The sequence below is a fragment of the Ranitomeya variabilis genome, chromosome 5 (assembly GCF_051348905.1).
Source record: "Ranitomeya variabilis isolate aRanVar5 chromosome 5, aRanVar5.hap1, whole genome shotgun sequence".
NCBI classification, from domain to species: domain Eukaryota; kingdom Metazoa; phylum Chordata; class Amphibia; order Anura; family Dendrobatidae; genus Ranitomeya; species Ranitomeya variabilis.
Genome location: NC_135236.1, coordinates 485544814 through 485564940, shown reverse-complemented (window position 1 = coordinate 485564940; position 20127 = coordinate 485544814). Strand labels below are relative to the sequence as shown.

The 20127-nt window shown below is 41.6% G+C and overlaps 1 protein-coding gene across 1 annotated transcript in view; it reads left to right on the top strand.

Moving 5' to 3' along the window:
• WASHC4 (WASH complex subunit 4) overlaps window positions 1–20127 on the top strand; it is a 143425-nt gene that overhangs the window by 113366 nt on the left and 9932 nt on the right. The window contains exons 21-29 of the mRNA XM_077265537.1: window positions 5279–5447; window positions 7698–7852; window positions 12854–12928; window positions 13721–13825; window positions 16518–16652; window positions 16772–16880; window positions 17076–17142; window positions 18716–18802; window positions 18933–19080. Coding sequence (XP_077121652.1) covers window positions 5279–5447; window positions 7698–7852; window positions 12854–12928; window positions 13721–13825; window positions 16518–16652; window positions 16772–16880; window positions 17076–17142; window positions 18716–18802; window positions 18933–19080 — 1050 coding nt within the window. The remainder of the gene's footprint in view (window positions 1–5278; window positions 5448–7697; window positions 7853–12853; window positions 12929–13720; window positions 13826–16517; window positions 16653–16771; window positions 16881–17075; window positions 17143–18715; window positions 18803–18932; window positions 19081–20127) is intronic.

Sequence of the window (20127 nt, the reverse complement as noted above, 5' to 3'; positions counted from 1 at the left end):
AGGGAACCTGTCACCCCCAAAATTGAAGGTGAGCTAAGCCCACCAGCATCAGGGGCTTATCTACAGCATTCTGTAATGCTGTAGATAAGCCCCCGATGTATCCTGAAAGATGAGAAAAAAAAGTTAGATTATACTCACCCAGGGGCAGTCCCGGTACGATGGGCGTCGCGGTCCGGTCCGGGGCCTCCCATCTTCTTACAATGACGTCCTCTTCTTGTATTCACACTGCGGCTCCGGTGCAGGCGTACTTTGTCTACCCTGTTGAGGACAGAGCAAAGTACTGCAGTGCGCAGGCGCCGGGAAAGGTGAGAGAGACCCGGCGCCTGCGCACTGCAGTACTTTGCTCTGCAGTACATGATACAGATTTGTAAGGCTGTGACCTGGTCATCTTTGCACACCTTCGCAAGGTTTTACAGGGTTCATACTTATGACTCGTCTGATGCAGACCTAGGAAGCAAGGTGCTGCAGGCTTCGGTTACGCATCGGCCGACCTCAGTCTGTTTTTTCTTTGCATTCTTTCTGTTCCAACCCTTGGGGACTGCTTTAGGACATCCTGTGGTTACCTGTGTCCCCCAATGAAGCGATAAAGAAAAAAGGATTTTTGTAACTCACCGTAAAATCTTTCTTGGAGCCTTCATTGGGGGACACAGCACCCTCTTTAATTGTTTGTACCACTATTAGGCCTAAGTGCCTTTGTTGTTGGGCTGGCACATATGTTGTGTTTTGGTTGCTTCTCCTGCTTTACCTCTAACTGAGGTACTTTGTGCCTGTCTTTGGGTGTATACTGCGGAGGAGGAGCTATTTACTTTTTTTGGCTAGGGATCCTGGGACCTGGTTATGTACCGAGGAACCTTATGGTTCATCCGTGACGCCATCAGGTCAACGTCCGGTGTTCCCATTTTTGGCATATCTGGCCATGGTTACTTGTGTCCCCCAATGAAGGCTCCAAGAAAAAGATTTTACGGTGAGTACCAAAAATTCTTCTTTTCTTTGTATTCTATTAAAAACATATAGATATTTATTTTCATCTTTTAGATTTTTAAAACCTCAAAAAGAAAAATGTGCCTATGCAAAGGTTTTGGCACCCTGCATGTTTAGTAGCTAGTAGCACACCGTTTTGAAACGATCACAGTTTGTAAACGCTTTTTGTAGCCAGTCAAGAGTATTTCAATTCTTGTTTGAGGGATTTTCATCCATTCTTCCAGTTCTGTGAGATTTCTGGGTCGTCTTGCGTGCACTGCTATTTTGATGTCTAGCCACAGACATTCAATGATGTTCAGATCAGGGGACTATGAGGCCATGTTCACACAGTGCGTTTTTTACCGCGGAACCGCGGCGGTTTTGCCGCTGCGGTTCCGCAGCTGTTTTCCATGCAGGGTACAGTACACTGTACCCTATGGAAAACAGGACACACTGTGCACATGGTCCGGAAATTTAAAAAAAAAAGCCGTGCGGAATAGCTCCCGGAAAAAAGAAGGAGCATGTCAATTCTTCGTCCTGAACCGCAGCGGTTCTGCACCCATAGACCTCCATTGTGAGGTCAAAATCGCAGTAAAACCCGCAGATCAAAAATATATCTGCGGGTTTTACTGCGGTTTGTTGTGCAGAACCGCTGCAGCCGGAAGTGCGGGGAAGCCGGCGGAAGTGCGGGGCCGGAAGTGCGTGGGCGGAGAGACATGGAGGCATACCGGCGCATGGGGATCGTGTCGGCCGTTTGATTGATTTGGTATGTGTGTCTGTGTGTGTGTGTATGTGTGTGTCTGTGTGTGTGTATGTGTATGTGTATGTGTGTGTGTGTGTGTGTGTGTGCGTGTGTGTCCCCATGCGACGCTAGTGCCTCCATTGTGCTAAGTCGCCGTATGGACTACTACTCCCATCCGGTATTAGGATGGGAGAGTTGTCCCTGTGTCCGGCGACTTAGCACAATGGTAAAGTTACACCAAACACCTACACACAATACACATACATGACACACAGTACAGTACATACAACACATAACATAGAGTGTATACTCACCAACAGCACACTGGTAGGCGAAGCCCTCGATCCTCCAGGAAAAAATCGCAAAATAATAAAGCAAATTCATACTCCCTGTCCGCAGAATCCATAAAACGAGTGTCCCACGCCGATCGGCTGCTCTCCGGCGATACACTGCCAGGAGCGAAGCTCCTAGCAGTGTATCGCGTACTGTCCCGGAGCTCAATGACTCCGGCGTCTCGGTTAACAGCAGTACAGCTGCGTTGAACTTTCCCACGCAGCACTGCCGTTAAGCGAGAGTGCCGGGGTCAATGACCGCCGGTAAACTCGCTCGCGCATGCGCAGTGACACACCGACAGGAACTATGGCTCCTGTCAGTGTGTTGCTGCATCCGTGGAGAGCAGACATATCTCTGGATGTGTCTGTTCTCCATGGAAAATCTTCGTGGGATACGTGGCACTTAAATACGTGGCACTTAAATACGTGACACGTGTCACTTATACGTGATACGTGTCACTTAAATACGTGACACGTGTCACTTATACGTGATACGTGTCACTTAAATACATGATACGTGTCACTTAAATACGTGGCACGTGGCACTGAAATACGTGGCACGTGGCACTTAAATACGTGGCACGTGGCACTTAAATACGTGGCACGTGGCACTTAAATACGTGGCACGTGGCACTGAAATACGTGGCACGTGGCACTGAAATATGTGGCACGTGGCACTTAAATACGTGGCACGTGGCACTTAAATACGTGGCACGTGGCACTGAGATACGTGGCACGTGGCACTTAAATACGTGGCACGTGGCACTTAAATACGTGGCACGTGGCACTGAAATACGTGGCACGTGGCACTTAAATACGTGGCACGTGGCACTTAAATACGTGGCACTGAAATACGTGGCACGTGGCACTTAAATACGTGGCACGTGGCACTGAGATACGTGGCACGTGGCACTTAAATACGTGGCACGTGGCACTTAAATACGTGGCACGTGGCACTGAGATACGTGGCACGTGGCACTTAAATACGTGGCACGTGGCACGTGGCACTGAGATACGTGGCACGTGGCACTTAAATACGTGGCACGTGGCACTTAAATACGTGGCACGTGGCACTGAAATACGTGGCACGTGGCACTGAAATATGTGGCACGTGGCACTTAAATACGTGGCACGTGGCACTGAAATACGTGGCACGTGGCACTTAGGCTATGTTCACATTTGCGTTGTGCGCCGCAGCGTCGGCGCCCCAACACACAACGCAAAGTAAAACGCAGCAAAACGCATGCACAACGCTGCGTTTTGCGCCGCATGCGTCCTTTTTTGGATTGATTTTGGACGCAGCAAAAATGCAACTTGCTGCGTCCTCTGCGCCCGGATGCGTGCGCTGCAGTGACGCATGCGGCGCAAAACGCGGAGCGCTGTCATTCAAAACACGTCCACTCATTTTGGTGTTTAGTCCCAAAATGGAGGATGGAAGAAGAAAAGGGTTGGACAAGGAAATGACATCATTTCTTTTTTTTTTTTCCCCCACTGCAGTTAAAACTTTATTTGTGTCAAACACAGACAATTTGCAGAGAAAACTGCATAAAAAAACGCACAAAAAACCGCACTAAAAAACGCACCAAAAAACGCACCAAAAACGCACCAAAAACGCACCAAAAACGCACCTGCGTTTTCTGCAGAGACCTGCAGATTCAGTCAGGAAAAAAAAAGGATGGAAATCCTGAACGTGTGAACATAGCCTGAGGGTTATTGTACAACTGTCAGCTTGTACCTTTTGAGGTAGTCTATTGTGGATTTTGACTTGTGTTTAGGATCAATATCCATTTGTAGAAGCCATCCTCTTCTCAACTTCAGTTTTTTACAGATGGTGTTATATTTGCATCAATAATTTGTTGCAGTTTCATTGAATTCATTCTTCGCCTGCCCGTGAAAGGTTCCCCGCTCCATTGATTGCAATACAACCACAAAGCATGATTGATCCACCCCCCCCCCCATGCTTAATGATTGCTGAGATGTTCTTTTCATGAAATTCTGTTCCATTTTTTCTCCACACATACCTGTGATCATTGTGGCTGAAGAGTTCTATTTTAACTTCTTCTGTCCACAGGACTTGTTTCCAAAATACATCAAGATTGTTTAGATGTTCTTTTGCATACTTCTGACTCTGAATTTTTATGGTGAGGATGCAGGAGAGGGTTTCTTCTGATGACTCCATGAAGGACATTTTTGTGCAGATGTCTCTGAACAGTAGAACAATGTACCACAACTCCAAAGTCTGCTAAATCTTTCTGAAGATCTTTGGCTGTCAAGCGGGGTTTCGGATTGGCCTCTCTAGAAATCCTACTACCAGCTCACTGAAATTTTGCTTGGTCTTCCAGACCTTATCTTGACTTCCACTGTTCCTGTTAACTGGCATTTCTTAATTACGTTTCGAACTGAGGAAAGGGCAACTTGAAAATGCTTTGCCATCTCCTTATAGCCTTATAGTGCTAGGCAGCTGCTTAGCAGAACCCATGGCTGCTGTTTTTTTGGCATAAGGTTTGAGTAGGCTGCATTTTTATAAAGCTGGGAAATTTGAATCAGCTGGCCTTTTCCAACGATGGTGAACAAGCCATGACCCTAACAGGCTAAGGTCTGAAATCTTTTGAAAGTTATCTGAGCACACAAATCTCAACGAGTCCCCAAACTTTTGCATTGGCCCATTTTCCTTTTTGTACATTTTTAAAAATTAAATTTTACTTTTTTTTTGTCCTAAAACACAAAGGAAATGTTCACAATAACTGTAATTTTGACCAGGGGTGCACAAACTTTCACATGCCACTGCATAAGATGAGAAATGGAAGACGTTGAGTTTTGTAAATACTATAGATGGTGAAAATGAATTTGCAGGTAGTGGTCTAGGAGCCATGTTCGTAACCTTTTTTGATTAGCAAGCCTGTCGCTATGTCACATGTGCATCACACCATAACATTGACATCTTGCCAGGCCGGCTAATCAAACGAAGAGCCGCACATGATGTCAGGTAGGAACTGGTTCGTAGAGCTCCCAACCAGCGGCCACAGATTATTGACATAAAGAAATAGTACATGGTCTCATCTTAACAGACAAAATTAAGCTGCAGTTGCAAAGTTAGTAAGGGTGTAAATTCTATGCTCGCTTTGTGTACCTTACTGTAGTAGGCAGCTTTTCACAAAAACTGGCACATCAGTCTGTATCTTGGATGTATTTGCTTTTGCTTTTTTGCTTTCCCTTTTATTGATTTCCTGTTTTACATGTTTAGCATTTGTTAGAGAAACTCTGTAAGGAAATTGAGAAGGACCTCCGTCTGTCTGTTCACACTCACCTACAGTTGGATGAAAGAAATCCGTTCAAAACTGGTATGAAGGACTTGGCCCATTTCTTCTCCCTGACACCCATCCGTTTCTTTGACCGGTTTATTGACATCAAAGGTAATGTTAAGTAAACTCCATATGTAGAACTCCTATATCATCTTGCTACATATTCTGGGGGTGAAGACGTCATTTAACAGGTGTCTCTAATGCATCCAAGGCCTGCAGACATTTTGCATGCTGCCTATTTTAATAGGACAGGTGCCTGATGCCTGCTTACAAGTGTGTGGACAATGTACATTTTTCAAGGAGTAGTTTGTCTTTTTGTGTTTTTAAAAAAGAAAAAAAAAGCTAATCAGCAATACATAACAGCAGGCTCTCATTCTTGAGTGCAACATTAACCCTTTAATGGATTATTGTGTACATGATTGCAGGGGGTACGCATGTATGGAGAGGGTTCAGGAGCTGAGATTCCTCCACATGCAGCTGATGCCGGCTATATTCCATAGCCCGCACCTAAGCTCCGATTGCTGCTGTTAACCATTTTAATGTCACGGACAATCTGAGACAGTGATATTTCAATGGAACACATGCCAGTACTTTCACACACCTGCTGAAGGACCTTGTCCCTGATATATATATATATATATATATATATATATATATATATATATGTGTGTGTGTGTGTGTATATATATATATATATATATATATATATATATATGTATGTATATGTATATGTGTATATGTATATGTATATATATATATATATATATATATATATATATATATATATATATATATATATGTATATGTGTATATATATGTATATATATTTTTTAACTCCTGTGAAGCTTAGCTACTTACACTATATTCTGAAATACTGCGGTATTACCATATATTATATAACCGATCGGACTGTCACAGATTAAAGTCCCCAGAGGGGAGCAAAAAATAAAATGAAAAATAAAGCAAAATATAAAAATCTGAATCAACGACCGATTCCCACATTAAAAATAAATTAGACATTATTAAAGTGTTTGGTATCACCGTGTCCATGAAAGTCTGGTCCATCAAAACGTTAGATTGCTTAATCCAATTTGGTAAATGCCATAGCGAGAGAAAAAAAATCTGTAGAAGGCAGACTTGTGGTTTTTCAGTCAGAATTCATATAAAAAAAATAGATCAAATTGTCATATCTATCTCACTTGACATCAATAAGACCATCAGCTTGGCACACTATGAAACAGGTCCTCAAATATCTCCGTCGATGAAATAGTAAGAATGTTAAGTGTCTTGGCAAATGGCCACACAAACGAAAACAGTTGTTTTTACACACTTGAATTTATTTCTCCACTTAAAGGGGTTCTCCTCTCCTAGATCCTATCCCAATATGTAGTAGGCGTAATAATAATATTAGCAAATGCCTCCAATTAGAAATGTAGTATAGTTCTTCTGATTCTCTGTCACTTACCCCATGTGCCGGACATTACTGTAGCTTAGGTATCCATAGTTACAACCACTCATATAGTGACAGTTGTTAGTGGTCATAATAACCATGGAAATCCAAGTTGCAATGCCCTGCACATGAGGTAAGCGACACATCTTATCAGAAGAGCTATACTACATTTCTAATTGGATGTAGTTGCTAATATTAACATTACTACACCTGCTACATATTGGGATAGGTTTTTTGGAGATGGGAATACCACTTTAAGTCAAGTCTTCAAGTTTAACCCATTGCAGTAGCTTACTTATCCATGGTTATGACTGCTGATATAGTGACAGTTAATTAAAGGTTAGTGGTTGTAACCATCGAAGCTTGCTACTGCAATGCCCTGCACATATGGAGTAAGCGACATAGCAAATCCGAAGAACTATACTACATCTCTGATCCGATATACTTGCTAATATTCTTATTATTACACCTACTACACATTGTGATAGGATCTTGGTGATGGGAATACCACTTTAAATAAGTCTCTGCAAGTTTGGTAATGTCCTAATGGTAATAACTTGTAGAATAATGAAGAGTAACTTTTACCACAGAGTGAACAATGTAAACTAAAAAAAAAACATGCTCGAATTGCATTTTTTTCACTATTTCTCTACACTTTAATTCTCAATAATGAAAGACGTCATTCAAAACTACAACATGTCCTGCAAAATAATAAGCTGCCATATGGTTATGTAGACAGAAAAATAAAAAAATTGTAATGGCTCTTTAAGGAAGAGGAGAAAGAGAATAAAAATTTGCAGATTAAAATAACTACCCATAATGCCATGTAAACAGAAAGTGACTTGTCTGCTGTGCTCCACCACTTACATGCGGTATGGCGGACTAACTACTGGTTGTTCTTTGTTTTGCAGCCTATGTGACCCATTATCTGGATAAAACTTTCTATAATTTGACAACTGTAGCACTCCATGACTGGGCCACATACAGTGAGATGAGGAATTTGGCCACCCAGCGCTACGGCCTAACAATGACTGAGCCTCATTTACCAAGCCAGACATTAGAGCAGGTAAGTATGTGAGATGTACCTCCAGGCGCGTTCTGCAGCTGCACACCCACTACACAGATACAGGCCAACTGTGACCCAATTTTCAGTGTATTTGGCATAAATTACAGAACAGTTGCATGTTTAACCCCTTAGTGACCACCAATACGTCTTTTTACTGACCTGCATTGTAAGAGACCAGCATCCCCCAACGGGTGACAATCCAGTAGCTGTCAGCTGTACACTATAGCTGACAACCTGCTGCATCAGCCTCGATCAATGTTGGTATCGACTATTGCTGTTTAACCCCTTAAATTCTGGTATCAATGGCTACAGCATATAGATGGTTAACAGAGTGTTAGGGGATGCCTATTTAACCCTATCGGCACCTTGAGATCTTGACTGTGTGGTCTTGATGTTTGCCTTCGCAATTCTTTGCCAAATAATGGCCTTAAGGTACCGTTACACTAAACGACTTACCAACAATCACGACCAGCGATACGACCTGGCCGTGATCGTTGGTAAGTCGTTGTGTGGTCGCTGGAGAGCTGTCACACAGACAGCTCTCTCCAGCGACCAACGATCAGGGGAACGACTTTGGCATCGTTGAAACTGTCTTCAACGATGCCGAAGTCCCCCCTGCAGCACCCAGGTAACCAGGGTAAACATCGGGTTATGAAGTGCAGGGTCGCGCTTAGTAACCCGATATTTACCCTTGTTACCATTGTAAAAGATTGAAAAAAAACACTACATACTCACATTCTGATGTCTGTCACGTCCCCCGGTGTCCACAGGGTTAAAACTGCTTTCGGCAGGAGCGCTGGTAATGCACGCGCTGCTGCCGAGAGCTTCCCTGCACTGAATGTGACGTCACCGCTGTGCTCTACTTTACGGCCGGCGCTGACACAGTCAACCCTGTGGACGCCGGGGGACGTGACAGACATCAGAATGTGAGTAGTACTGTTTTTTTTGTTTTTTTTTTTAACTTTTACAATGGTAACCAGGGTAAATATCGGGTTACTAAGCGCGGCCCTGCACTTAGTAACCCGATATTTACCCTGGTTACAAGTGAACACATCGCTGGATCGGCGTCACACGCCTATCCAGCGATGACAGCGGGTGATCAGCGACCAAAAAAAGGTCCTGATCATTCCCATCGACCAACGATCCCCCAGCAGGGGCCTGATCGTTGGTCGCTGTCACACATAACGAGATCGTTAGCGGGATCGTTGCTTACGTCACCAAAAGCGTGACGTTGCAACGATATCATTAACGATATCGTTATGTGTGACTCAGCCTTTAGAGTCTGCCGACTACAGTGGCCTATTCAGATGTTATCAGCATTTAGATGGTAAAAATACATTTCTTCATTCCTGTTATGCCACTTTGCATTAATTCCTGAAAAGAGCCTGAAGGGTTAAAAAACTACCTGGAAAAAAAATGGAATACGTTGAGGGGTGTTGTTTTTCAAATAGTATCACTTTTGGGAGTTTCCAATATATAGGACCCCCAAAGTCACTTCAAAACTGAATAGGTCCCTAAAAAAAAGTTTTTGTAAATTTTCCTTGAAAAAATTAAAGGGGTTGTCCACTACTTTCAATTAACCCCCCCCAATGTATCCCCCCGGGGCCCCTAATGAATTTTGTAAATACCCTCTGTTGCTGTTTTAGCCTGTGAGCGGCGCTATGCCGGCGGCTGAGTCCGGGTCACGTGACCCCCCCAGGCTGCAGCCGCCGCTAATTTCCGCCGACGTCACGTCAATTTCCAGACTCTGGAAATTGACATGACATCATCAGCAGGCGTGACCCAGCCTCCACAGACAGCGGTCACTCATCAAGAGTGACTGGGCTGTGGGCGGTGCTGGGGTCTGCGGGGCTGTGCTGGGATCTGCGGGCGGGGGGGTTCTGCGCAGTGGATCTGCTGCCTGTGCTGGGATCTGCGGGCGGTGCGGTGCTGGGGTCTGCGGGCGGGGGGTCTGCTGGCTGTGCTGGGATCTGCGGGCGGAGAGGTACTGGGTTCTGCGGGCGGGGGGTCTGCGCGGTGGGTCTGCTGGCTGTGCTGGGGTCTGCGTCTGCGGGACTGTGCGGTGGGTCTGCAGGCCGTGCTGGGGTCTGCGGTCGGGCGGTGCTTAGGTCTGCTTCGGGCGGGGGGGCATTGGGGGGGGGGTGTTTGTGTGTGTGTGCGCTCGCAGGCATCGTCCGATGGGACTACAAGTCCCATCCGGCTATGCCTGCCACAGTGACAGTGAATGACACATTAGCCAATGATGGGACAGTAGTAGTCCCAGTAGTCCCATCATCCGGCTAATGTGTTGAATGTAAAAAAAAACAAAAACTTATACAGTACATACATATAGACATACAGTACAGACATACAGCATACATAGATATACAGTACATACAACATACAGTACATACAGACAGTACATACATATAGACATACAACATGCATATAGACATACAACAGACATACAGTACATACAACAGACATGCAGTACATACAACATACATAGATATACAACATACATACAGTACATATAACATACATAGACATACAACATACATATAGACAAACAGTACATAGATACAGTACATACAACATACATATAGACATACAACATACATATAGACATACAACATACATAGACATACAACATGCATATAGACATTCAACATGCATATAGACATACAACATGCATATAGACATACAACATGCATATAGACATACAACAGACATACAGTACATACAACAGACATACAGTACATATAACATACATAGACATACAACATACATATAGACAAGCAGTACATAGATACAGTACATACAACATACATATAGACATACAACATGCATATAGACATACAACATGCATATAGACATACAGTACAAACATACAGTACATACAACATACATATAGACATACAGTGCATACAACATACATACAGTACATACAACATGCATAGACACAGTACATACAACATAATACAACATACATATAGACATACAACATACATATACAGTACATACAACATGCATATAGACATACAACATGCATATAGACATACAACATGCATATAGACATACAGTACATACATATAGACATACAGTACATACATACAGTACATACAGCGTATATACAGCGTACATACAGCGTATATACAGTACATACAGCGTATATACAGTACATACAGCGTATATACAGTACATACAGCGTATATACAGTACAAACAGCGTATATACAGTACAAACAGCGTATATACAGTAGTACGGCACGACACGTACAGTAGTATGGCGCGTACAGCACGGCGCGTACAGGACATATAGACATACAGCATATATAGATATACAGTACATACAACACACATACAACATACATAGACATACATATAGACATAAGTACATAAAACATACAGACAAACAACATACATACAACATACATAAAGACCTACAACATACATATAGACCTACAGTACATACAACATACACTGTGTGCAGAATTATTAGGCAAGTTGTATTTTAGAGGATTAGTTTTAATATTGATCAACAACTATGTTCTCAAACAACCCAAAAGACTCATAAATATCAAAGCTTAATATTTTTGGAAGTTGGAGTGGGTTTTTTTTAGATTTGGCGATCTTAGGAGGATATCTGTGCAGGTAACTATTACTGTGCAGAATTATTAGGAAACATAATAAAACTCAAAACTTATCAACCTAAATTTACCATTATCTTAAAGTACAATATGTCATGAAAAAATAAATAGTCTCAAAATCAATGGGATATGTTAAAGCATTTCAGAGTTGTTACTACATGCCAGGGAGGAGAGCACTAGTAGTGACCCACCCTATTTACCTACACCAACTCCAGGAAGCATGGATAGTCAAGAGAAAAAGGAGTCCAGGTGATAATTTATCAAAACTCGGTATACATTTTGAGTATCAAAAAATAAAGATAAAAACAGTACAATACAGTAACATACACTTCAAGACCATACAGATAGATAGGAGTCACCCATTAGAAGTGATAGAATCATATATCGGTCAAATGGCAATACGGAGCTATGGTTAAATTAGCCTCAAGGAAGCCATCCCACGTGAGTAAAGCAAGTAAATCACAAAGTATAATGTGCATAATCACTGAGGGAACAGCTTACCAATGGTTTTGAGGCAATATGGTGGTGACCCCCTGCCAGATGTCAGACCCCGATGCACGTTTCACTGGTTCAAACACAGCTTTCTCAAGGAGATAGTATTGGTGCATCGATAGGACCTTCAAATAGCCCTGGTAAACCATCACGTGATAACAATTGACCAATCACATAGGCGCATTCGGCGCATGCTCAGTGTATGCAGCTAGTCCTGCAACAGCAGCACAAGGTGTCATGTGTTACAGCGCACGCGCGGGGAGGGAAAACCCCAATCAAAATCATAAAGTGACACTGGTCAGATTTCAAAAATCTGCCTCGGTCACAAAGGGGTAAAAAAGTGTCCTCAACATTTTTGTTGTGTACCGTAATTCGCCTGAATTATCTATGTAATATGGCGTATACTTGCCGATCACCGAATTCCATAGTTTACATGGCCGCTCTGGTCCTCTTCTAAAATCTGACTAACCGGTTCACACAAGGGTTTGTGTCAACTGGAAGTCACAGTTAGTCAGTGTAAGTCTATGGCAACTCATAGATTTACATTTGGAAATCAGCACCCACCCCCTCCCCCCTAGAGTAAGCACAGTGTGAGCCGGAAAAGATGCAGAGCAGTCGTATGGGGCTAGCGAGACGCTGGGAACCGGAATAGGAGGAGATCGGTAAGTATTTTAATACACTTACTAATGCATTGATCAATTGTATTATGTAATGCAGTCTAACTTTGATGAGACTTCTTACTTGAAATCAAGATTTCGGACAAATATTCCAAAATACTTTATGTAGCTCAAATGTGTGGGTTCCTGCTCTATAAAAATGGGTATAGCTAAATGTCTCTAGAAAATTGATAACCACTATGAATTATCTTGTCTTCATTGTAGGGTTTGGATGTTCTGGAGATCATGAGGAACATTCATGTGTTCGTATCCCGCTACCTGTACAACCTCAATAACCAGGTATGAGATTGCTTATTTGTTTTCCATCACATGGTTTTTTGTTATAGATTATGCAATTCTGCTTGCTTCAGAGCTGAAATCTACAAACATTCCCTGCTGGCTTAGTGTCTGCAAATGAAAATGTGGTGTTTGCCTCTGAGACTTTGCAGAGCTATCCCACTGCTCTATAAGTGCTTTGGCTACACGGTTAAGTATTTTGCTGAAAATACATGTCTGAGATGTCAGTCAGCAGAATTGTGAATGCAGCTCTTGATTACAATGCAAGCTTTAACTCAAAACATGTTAAGACAAATTCTCAAGTTTGAAATGTATTCCCTATATATGATCAGGGATAACTTTCTGATTGCTGGTGGTCCAACCGAGCCCCGCATGAATGGAGCATAGGGCGATCACTGTCGTTCCATTCACTCTTATGGGAGTGCTGAAGATCAGCTGAGTGCAGCGCTTGGCAATCTGTGGCGCTCCCATAAAGAATGAATGGAGCAACAGTTCACGTGATCAACCTCCACTCTATTCAGCCGGGGCTCTTCAGAACTTGGGATCACTGATTAGACCCTCAGCGAACAGAAAGTTACTCCCTATTGCGTGTGTAGGGTATAACATTCAAACTTGAGAACACCCATTAAATAATGAGCTATACATTGTGCTTATCAAGGTACACAATTTTTATGTAGAATTCTTTTTATGACCTCTAAAATTATATTTTAAAGGGAAAATGTAAGTATAAATGTACAACTTGTCCATTGCCAGGTCACTAATATTTCTATTCTTGCTGTACCTCTTTCTCTGCAGATCTTTGTAGAGAGGACCAGTAACAATAAACATCTGAACACCATTAATATCCGACACATTGCAAATTCTATCCGAACACATGGTACTGGGATCATGAGTACAACCGTAGGCTTCTTTTCTTTTTTTTTTCTATAGATAGCTGTAGTGTAATTTTGTATTATTGTCCTTTACCTGTATTATTATTGGGCTTCTCACTCTAGTGTACTATTCTGCACCCATTGCTAACTTTTGGACTTTATGTATGCATTTCTGATAGTAGTCTCAACACTTTATTGTGAATTGTTTTATGATCACGGTGTTTATTCTGTTATGACTATAATAGTACATACTGCGGTTTGCAAAAGTATTCAACCCTCTTCTCCCCCTTGGCAATTTTCAGGTTTTACAACCTCACAACCTGACATGTCAGTTTTTTGAGGGTTTGCATCGGTTCATGTAAAAAACATGCCTACAACTGTGAACATTTGCTTTTCTTTTTATTGTGAGGCAAGAAACAAATAGAACAAAATAACTGTAAGCTTCAGTGTGCATAACTATTCACTCCCCTCCCCCCCCAAAAAAAAAAAATCTGTATTTTATAGGGCTTACTTTTGCGGCAATTACTGGATACATCTCTGTGAGCGTTCCACATCTTGCCACTGGGACTTTTTACCCATTCCTCAATGCAAAACTGCTCCTACTCCTAAGTTAGATGGCTTCCTCTGTTGAACAGCAATCTTCAAGTCTTACCACAGATTCTCAATTGGATTAAGGTCTGGCCTTTGACTAGGCCACTCAAACATTTACAATTTTTCCCTTAAACCACTAGTGTTACTTTAGTAGTATGGTTTGGGTCATTGACTTGTTGGAAGGTGAACCTCCATCCCAGTCTCAAATCACTGACAAACTGAAAGGTTTTGCTCATGAATATCCTTGTATTTCACACCATCCATCTTACCCTCTACTCAATTGTCCCTGCTTCTGAAAAACATCTCCACAGCATGATGCTACCACCACCATGTTTCACTGTGGGGATGGTATTCTTGGGGTGACAACCTGTGTTGGTTTGGCAACAGACATGGTATTTACGTTGGTGACCAAAATGTTCAATTTTGGTCTCATCTGACTACTGCACCTTCCTTCATATATTTGGGGATTCTCCAACATGTCTTTTGGCAAACTCCATATGAGCCTTACAGTTTGTGTGTTAGTAAATGCTTTTTTCACAATTATGGGGAAGACTGCTGACTTGACAGATGTCCAGAAGGCAGTCATTGACACACTCCACAAGGAGGGTAAGCCACAAAATGTCATTGCTAAAGAAAGTGGCTGAGTGGAAGGTAAACATGTGGTAGAAAAAGGTGCACAAGCAACCGGGATAACCGCAGCCTTGAAAGGATTTGAAAGGATTAAGAAAAAGCCATTCAAAACTTTAGGGGAGATTCACAGGGAGTGGACTGCTGCTGGAGTCATTGCTTCAAGAGCCACCACACCCACACGCACACGCACACCCAGGACATGGGCTACAAGTGTCTCATTTCTTGTTTCAAGCCACTCATGACCAATAGACAACACCAGAAGCGTCTTACCTGGGCCAAGGAGAAAAAGAATTGGACTATTGCTCAGTGGTCTAAGGTGGTGTTTTCAGATAAAAGTAAATTTTGCATTTCATTTGCAAAATCAAGGTCCCAGAGTCTGGAGGAAGAGTGGAGAGGCCCACAATCCAAGCTGCTTGAGGTCTAGTGTGAAGTTTCCACAATCAGTGATGGTTTGGGGAGCCATGTCATCTGCTAGTGTAGGTTCACTGTGTTTTATCAAGACCAAAGTCAGCGCAGCATTCTACCAGGATATTTTAGAGCACTTCATGCTTCTCTCTGTAGACAAGCTTTTTGAAGATGGACATTTCATTCTCCAGCGGGACTTGGTACTTGTCCACACTGCCAAAAGTACCAATACCTGGTTTAAAAACAACAGTATCACTGTGCTTGATTGGGCAACAAACTCACCTGACCTTAACCCCTTAGAGAATCTATGGGGTATTGTTACGAGGAAGATGAGACACCAGACCCAACAATGCAGAAGAGCTGAAGGCTGCTATCAAAGCAACCTGGGCTTCCATAACACCCCAGCAGTGCCACAGGCTGATCGCCTCCATGCTCGACGCATTGATGCAGTAATTGATGCAAAAGGAGCCCCGACCAAGTATTGAGTGCATTTACTGAACAAACATTTCAGTAGGCCAACATTTCAGATTTTAAAATAGTTTTTCAAGCTGGTGTTATAAAGTATTCTTATTTACTGTGATAATGACTTTTGGGTTTCATTGACTGTAAGCCATAATCATCAACATTAAGAGAAATAAACACTTGAAATAGTTCACTCTGTAATGACTTCATATAATATGAGTTTCACTTTTTGTAATGAAGAACTGAAATAAATTAACTTTTTGATATTCTAATTTAGTGAGAAGCATTTGTATTTAAACACATGTTGTAATGTTCTAAAATAGTTAAAAAGCCAAGGTGGTGAATTATTTTGCAAGCCACTGTATAACTGCAAGCTGATGTGGAAGTGTAGGTTAGAGGTGGTTATATTCTGACATACTAGATGAAAACTTAGGTTGTGTTGAATATATCTCTATTCATTTCATCCAAAGATCCTTTCAGGCCTAATGTATTCATTGTGTTATACCTCTTGTGACCTGTGGGGGCAGTGTAATACCAAAGAGAAGCCCCCTGTGTCATCTGTTGCTTCTCAGACCATAATCAGTCTTGAGTTTTACCCAATGTCGGCTCCTTATTTTTCCATCTGTCCTCAGGTAAATTTCACATACCAGTTTCTACGGAAGAAGTTTTATATATTTAGCCAATTTATGTACGATGAACACATAAAGTCCAGATTGATCAAAGATATTCGCTATTTCAGAGAAGTTAAGGACCAAAATGATCAGAAGGTAAATTAAGATGTTGAAATGTTTTCTTTCTTTACCACAGATGTAGATAATGAATTATTTATAAAATTTTTATTTGTGGATAATTCTTAGTCTTTTATTTTATTTTTTTGTCCTTCCAGTACCCATTTGAGAGGGCAGAAAAGTTTAACCGTGGAATCCGAAAGCTTGGCCTCACCCCGGATGGACAGAGCTATCTGGACCAGTTCAGGCAACTCATCAGCCAGATTGGTAAGACTCAATGTCTTACAAAAAATAAATAAAAATAAAATCCCTGTTGATATTTTTTGTTTTTACAAAATTGTCAAATAAGAAAAAAATTTGAGCAATGTGGATTGGGTGGTTGTTTGTGAATTGTGGCAGCCACTCTTCCCCATTTCTGGCCTTTCTTATGACTGCCAATATTGATTGGTACCTTTTTTGCAGGGAATGCAATGGGCTACGTCAGGATGATCCGGTCTGGTGGTCTTCACTGCTGCAGTAATGCAATCAGGTATACATATTCATTTACAAATTTGTGGATAAGCAGCATTTACTAGTAATACTTTCTGATCAGTTATAATAAACCTAAACCTTTTGGATCTGTACAGAAAACAAAAAGTTCAATGGTTTGTAGAGGTTTGTAACCATTTTTATAGTTCCAATGCATCTAAAATATTAAATAAAGGAAAAAATGTCGTCATCAAAAATGTTTGATTGCAGTTGTGTTGAGTTATGTCATCATAGTAGCAGACGACAAGCAAAGCCGTCCTGTCTGATCCTGCAGTTATATACTCCCAGTTACTGTATATACTCCCAGTTATATACCTATGGGTTTTTTTATCTACCAAGTGTACATCTTCAAGAAATGGTGAACAGAAGGGAGTATGGCGGCCAAATCAGGCGACATGTTGCTTTGACTGTAGCCTCTTACCATGGAGACTCAAGTTCAGCAAAGGAGCTGCAGTTAGAACATAGCAGGACATTTTAGATGAAGACCGTTTGCAAAATTGCTTCATTTTAAATGAAATCGAGCAATTAAAGGGAATCTGTCACCAGGTATTTTTCTGTCACCTATCTGAGAGCAGCATGATGATGGGGCAGAGACCCTGATTCCAACGATGTGCCACTTACTGAGCTGTTTGCTGACATTTTGATAAAATAGAGCTGGAGATAAATTAACCAGCTCAGCCTCCACCATGTGTGTGACTTATTGATTCCATTGTAATAGTGGAATATCCCCAAAAAATCATAAGCATCCATAATAGGAAAATTCACACCAAGTCTAAGAACATGCTCTGTTCGAAACGCGTCTGGTGATATTCCCTTCTTCTTTCTCCCAATTTCCCCTCATTTTCCTATTATGAATGCGTATGACATTTTTGGGGATATTCAACTTTTAGTACGTAATGAATAAATCATTGGTTTTACTTACTACGTACCGGGGGCTGGATCTTTTCTACCTTTCTCGTATTTTGATAAAATCCCTGTTTTTTTTCTGCTGCAGATCTAGCAGTTATCTGATTGAATACGAGCTCTGTATAACCCACATCATTGATTGGCAACTTTCTGCACAGTGTACACCGAAAGCTGCCTTTCAGCGGTGTGAGCGGGGTTATACAGAGCTCATGAATATGGAGGACTACACGGCAGCAAATGTACTAGTCTTCTAGTGATAATCTCCTGCTCAGAAAGCACTAATTTTATAGAAACCGCAACACACAGCCCAGTAACTAATACATCGCTGGAATTTGGGTCTTTGTCTCTTCATTTTGCTGTTGTCGGATTAGGTGGCAAAAAGCTATTGAAAGATTCCCTTTAAAATTAGTTTTTACACCCTTCAATACTAACTTATTGTTATTTTATAAACTCACTATACGGCCTGTTAGAAACATGCAAACTGCTTCTAAAAATGTTTGGTTATTGCATGATTTTTTATAGTTATTGTGCCAAGTGTACAATTAGAATGTATAGCCATGTTTATCCTTCAGCAGCCACTTGAGACTTGCTATGGAGAGGAGTAGGTTATTTTATCTTTATATTATTTTTCATGTCTGCATCTGTTCATTTATTCATTTTTCACCTAGATTTGTTCCAGACTTAGAAGACATAGTGAATTTTGAAGAACTGGTGAAAGAGGAGGCTTTGTCAGAGGAAACTCAGAAGGCTGCGAGGTGACATAAACATTTTATCATGTTCGTCAAATAACTGTAATCCTTACCCTGACCGTCTTTATGCTCTAGACATTCAGTCGTATTATTTTACTAAAAGCTGAATATTAAATAATAAACGTTCTCTTTCCAGGCAGCTAGATTTCGTGCTCGGTGACCTAACCAGAAATTCGGCAGAAGGAACAGAATACTTCAAAATGTTGGTGGATGTATTTGCTCCTGAATTCCGCAGTGCAAAGAATATTCACCTCCGGAACTTCTACATTATCGTCCCACCTTTGGTGTGTGCGGCACTGATTGTAACTCTGTTGCTGTATCTGCTTTAAGTTTTATTTCTATCTTTGTCTATAGAAAGCAATTCTAAACATTAGTGACGAGCGAACGTACTCAGATAAGGTGTTATCCAAGCACTGTCATGTGCTAACCGAGTGTCTTCAGCCTGCTCAAAAAGTATGTTAGGCAATCCCTGCAAGTGGTGCAGCTGTCTATCAGCCACGGGGACTTAAACATATTTTTGAACATGCCGAAGACACTCGGTTAGCACACGAGCATGTTCGGATAACACCTTATGTGAGCACGTTCGCTCATCACTGCTAAACATACCAAGGCTGACAAGCAAAGCCCTGTAATTTGATGTGTAAACCCTCTCAAGCACCTCCATTTTAAACTTGACTGCTTCCCCTGCATTGTTTAGTGTGGGCCCAGAACGTATTCCGTGCCTTTTTCTTTTGTGAGTACATACTATATATGCATCCACAAACTGAATGCTGACATCTAAAAATGTCAATCAGAACCAGAGGTGAAAGATTTAGTGACTAAACCTCAGGATGCTAAATGCCAGCAGACACTTACTGAGCCAGAATAACACTTACATTTACCATTATCTAATTGCTTTGGTGGGTGTAAACTTGCTTTCATGCTGTCTATTTAGCGACGTGAGAAGTTAGCTTTAAAGGGAGCCTGTCAGCGCAGATTCACTTTTGGGGAACCCATGCCACATATACAGCAATTCCCTTATACTGTTTGATCAAAATTGTCCCTTACGGTGCTGAAATAATCAAAAAATTGAATAGACAATTCAAATTTTCCTCTGCAGCGGTCAAAAATTCTGCGGTTTGTGATTGGACTGTTAGAATGGGGTGTCATCATAAAAGGGGGAAGGCTCGCAACTTGAGACCCCCCTAATTAGCCAAAATGGAATATTGGTAGAAGAAACAACTTCTCCTTTTAGTGGACTTGACAGCAATAGTTTTTCTGTTCCTGCCTTTCTGACTATTAGAATATCGGATATCCAAAAAATAGCTCACAGCACTGTCCTTTGTGAAAGA